At 29.8% G+C, this 4398-nt stretch overlaps 1 protein-coding gene across 1 annotated transcript in view; it reads right to left on the reverse strand.

The window, feature by feature from the left end:
* Window positions 1-2001: 2001 nt before the first annotated feature.
* Window positions 2002-4398, reverse strand: part of LOC124954450 (protein takeout) — a 3068-nt gene continuing 671 nt past the window's right edge. The window contains exons 2-4 of the mRNA XM_047507421.1: window positions 3698-3985; window positions 2938-3087; window positions 2002-2838 (exon numbers count right to left, since the gene is read on the reverse strand). Of these exons, the coding sequence (XP_047363377.1) occupies window positions 2687-2838; window positions 2938-3087; window positions 3698-3985 (590 nt within the window). The 3' untranslated portion in view covers window positions 2002-2686. The remainder of the gene's footprint in view (window positions 2839-2937; window positions 3088-3697; window positions 3986-4398) is intronic.

Consider the following 4398-nt stretch of genomic DNA (forward strand, 5'->3'; position numbering starts at 1 on the left):
TTATTAATTATTATTTATAAGCTTTAGGTAGGACCCACGATATTGTGCATGCTACTTCTCTTTTCGTTTCTTTATCTAGCGCTCTTATCTATTTATATATATTTATTTTCTATTTGTATTTTATATATGTGTATATATATTATTTTGTTTTATATATTTTTTTGTTCTTTTATTTCCCCTTTATCATTTTCTTTTACAGTATAGGTCAACGAGGGATAGGTTCATCAGCGGCCGGATGATACATCGCATGGGAGGATTCATCATAGATTTTTACGCGCGAATACGGGAAGGATAGGAAGAACACTGGCGCGCGTGTCGGCGGGCACAGGCGTGAGTGTTCTCGGGCGCGATTATAATTCGTTTGATTGTTCGAATCGAAAACGCGAATTTAGAGTAGAGTCACCGTTTTTCTAACACTCGCGTGGGTGTTCGGGCGCGATTAAAGGTCCTACCGTGGACTTCGTTTGATTTGTTCGATAATATCGATGGGGGTACTTCGCGAATTTCGGCTTAACAGTAGAATCTACGTAATTATAACACACACGTGAGTGTCGCGACGCGATTAGTATTTCTAAGGAGTGCGCTTTGTTTGTTCGAAAATCGGTAAGCACGAATTCTGATGTGCTTAATAATCCGTTATGTCTGAAGCGGGCGGTGCAAATGGTGGAGCTATCTGTAAGAGGTGTGCTGTAGCTAAGCTACGCATACCCTGTTAGTTAAGAAGCCAGTGCATTGAAGCGGAAAGGTATCGCGGATCGGTATCGCGGAACGCGGATTTTAGAGTAGAGTCACCGTTAGCTCGTGGGTCTCCACATGCAGCAACCTCCACGTGGTGAGACCTGGGTCGGTATTACTTGCAAAGTCTAATTGTAAATCTTATAACGCAAGTATTATCGAGCTAATGGCTGCATATTGTATTACTTTTCTAATATTTTTTCAATTTAATTCTAACTAAACATTAACGTACTTCCCTTTTACATTTCTAAGAACTTCAAATAAATAAATGATTAGATATAATAGAACACTAGAGTAAGTATTTAGAGAAACGCGCAGAAAGTTTAAAACATCATCTTATTGATGTCAATAAAGTTATCCGTAAAAATTTATCATTTTATTTCGATTAAAACTATTGCGATAAATGCTATTTTATGAATGTATTAAGAATAAAAAAGGAATATATTTTCAAGGTTCGATATTTTTATTTATAGCACGTATCTTCTCGAAGGACACGCACGTTTATCAATTAACGTTGAAGAACCACGTTTCTGTGACTTGTGCTCACTTATACAGTCTTTCGAAACAATGATTTATTCTCAATCTATCTACTGTCTACTAAATTGACAATTGATACTATGAGATCTTATCTCTCGTAATTGTTAATATAAACTTTGACATTTATGCATACAATTGTTAATTTTTTCGACAAAAAACGATTGAAAGGAAAAAGAGAGAGATAGAAAGAGAAAGAGAAAGAGAGAGAGAGAGTTATGAACGTTATTATGAATGAATTACTGAATTGAACTAAGTCGATGACAATCGAAAAAGAGATCTACCTGAAAAATTTGTAATAAAAAATTTTAATAAACCTCGTTTGAAAATTATTCTTATCAATGATAAATTAATTCGTCAAAATGATGTTTAAAAAGAAGAAGTCTGTGTGAGAAAATAAAAGAATCGTAATTGAAAATGAAAAGAAAAATTAGAAAAAGAAACACTTCGTTTGATATCATTCGTAGTAACGTCGATGACACAGTTTAAGAAAAAAAAAAAAAAAAGAAAAAAGATAAAGAAACGAAAAGAAAAAGAGAAAAGCATAATGACAAAAATTATGATAAAAGTATCGAAATGAGATTGGAATGAAAATAAAAAGAAGAGAAAAGAAAAGAAAAAATAAAACGTTTCAATGATTACTGTCACGTAAAGATTACGTTCATTACATTTTAAATTCCAATAAGTATTATATGAGATGTCACAATGTTAAATACACAATCATTGTCGACAAAAAGGTTGACGTCATTTATTAAATAAATACAGAATCGTACAAAAAAAAATCTTAACCTAAACGATCGACCAAATGATGTAGTAACTAAAAAACAAAACAAAAAAACCTACTAATCTTTTTTTTTTCTTATCATTATCTTCGCAATGTAAATAAGTGTATATAATTATATACAATACGTGAGATATAATAATATTAATAATAATAATAATAATAATAATAATAATAATAATTTCTAACTATATAATCGAGCTATCTATAAACGATCCAACAATCAATAACGAAATTGTTAAATTAAAAAATAAAATAAAGAAAAAGAATAAACGACTAAGATCCGATTCGTCGTAAAACTTGAGTTTAATTAATTATAGTAAATAAGTTTTCACGAATTTACTTGAGGAACAAAATACTGACAATCTTTTAAAGCAAATAATAATATTAACAATAATAATAATAATAATAATAATAATAATAATAATTGATTAACCAATAAGATCTATCTCTCTCTTCTGATTCAAATCATATTTATCATATTTAGCATTTACGAACACGTTTGCGAATGTATAAAAAAATTTACATACATATATCAACGTATGTATATATATATATATATATATATATATATATATATATATATTCGATGATCGAAGAAAATGTAAATAGGATTAAAAATATCGTCTGTCCTACTTATTCGGTAATCCAAGCGTCGTACGGTACTTGAGCGAAAAGTTTCTCAACGAAATTCGACATTACTTGGACCAACTTTCTTCTCAAATCTGGTTTCATTTCTTTTAATAATTCTTGACCGTTACTATTAATGAACAAGTTCAAAGCGGCTTCTATAAAAAGAAAGAAAAAAAAGAAAAAGGAGCAAACAAACAAGATCAGTAAATTTATTCGTTCGAAGAAAAGAAGAAAAAAAAAGAAATCATACTTACGAAGTATAGTATTGCCATCGTGTACGTTTTTAACGCCCATTTTAATATCTTGTACGCTGAAATCCATTTTTAATTGTTGCAACCTCAAAAAGCGACGATTTTGTATCATGAAGGGTTTTGCCCTGATAAATACTTTAGCTTTGACGCCCTCTGTAAAAGAAAGAAAGAAAGAAAGAAAACAAAAAATCATTAATGAGACATAAGATCGTATTGATAGATCGCAATCGAAATACACCGTTGTATTTCGGATTGCCTATTATCAGGCGTCAATAAATTGTCAATTATATTGTACTCGAACGGTATACTAAATGAATGTTTATAATTTACGAAGTATCCAATAAGATCTAATATTTTAATAGGACTAATTGGACGATAGTGAAAATTTACTAAATAAATTTATTGCGTTAAAAGTGAAAGTTCGTTGTTAGTTGACAAAACTTTTACCTGAAAGATGTTTCACGTTTAGAAATCATTTATCTTTCAAAGTAAATATATATATATATATATATATATATATATATATATATATATATATATTATATATGTAATCAGTATTAAAATAGAAATCATTTAGGAAAAAGAAATAAATAAATAATGAAAAAATAAATGACTTTCTATGAATTAAATTGCATTTGTTATATAATTATCATAGAGAATTATTTTACGCTATAAAAATATATATATATATATATATATATATATATATATACTCTTTCTTTTATTCTATTCTATATAAATCACAAATAAGATTCACATATACCATATTCTCCCCAATAATCTCCAGCTCCGCTGGCTTTAACCAATATCAATGTACCGGTTGACCTATATTTTGCAGCAGCCGTAATTCTAGGAATATTAAGGACCAATTGCAATTGTACTTCATCGTCAGACAATCTTGCTCTGAGACCTGTAACTTTGAGCGATGAAACACCTTTTGCATTGATGTCCACGAATTGTGCTCTATATCCATCGGGACCACCTCCAAGAGCTATGTGTAATTCGTCCAAAATGATTGGTTCAACCTCAGAATATCCTAATTGTGGCAAACCTGTGAAGATGAATATAAATAGAATGAGAAAACTTTTAGATTGAAGGTACAAAGTTGCGATTGAAGAAAGGAAAAAAGAGAGAAAAAAAAAAAAAAAAAGAAAAAAAAGTGAAACGAAAAAAAAATTATCAGAAACTTGTAGTAAATAAATAAGTATGTAAAATCTTCATTATATACTACTATACAGTGCCGTAGACAGTAACTGGAATGTAGGTTGCAGGTGACCATTCGAATTCACCGTTATAACCTGCTTCTGCTAACAAAGCTTCTGCTAACAACTCTCATCAAATTTACAGCACGTGCTTTGGCTAATTACAATGAAATAAATTTTCTAAATGATATTCAACATTCTCTTACACGATGTCAGAACTTTCTAATCTAATTAGCACACATTGGAATAAACCATGAATTGA

The sequence above is a fragment of the Vespa velutina genome, chromosome 15 (genome assembly GCF_912470025.1).
Source record: "Vespa velutina chromosome 15, iVesVel2.1, whole genome shotgun sequence".
NCBI classification, from domain to species: domain Eukaryota; kingdom Metazoa; phylum Arthropoda; class Insecta; order Hymenoptera; family Vespidae; genus Vespa; species Vespa velutina.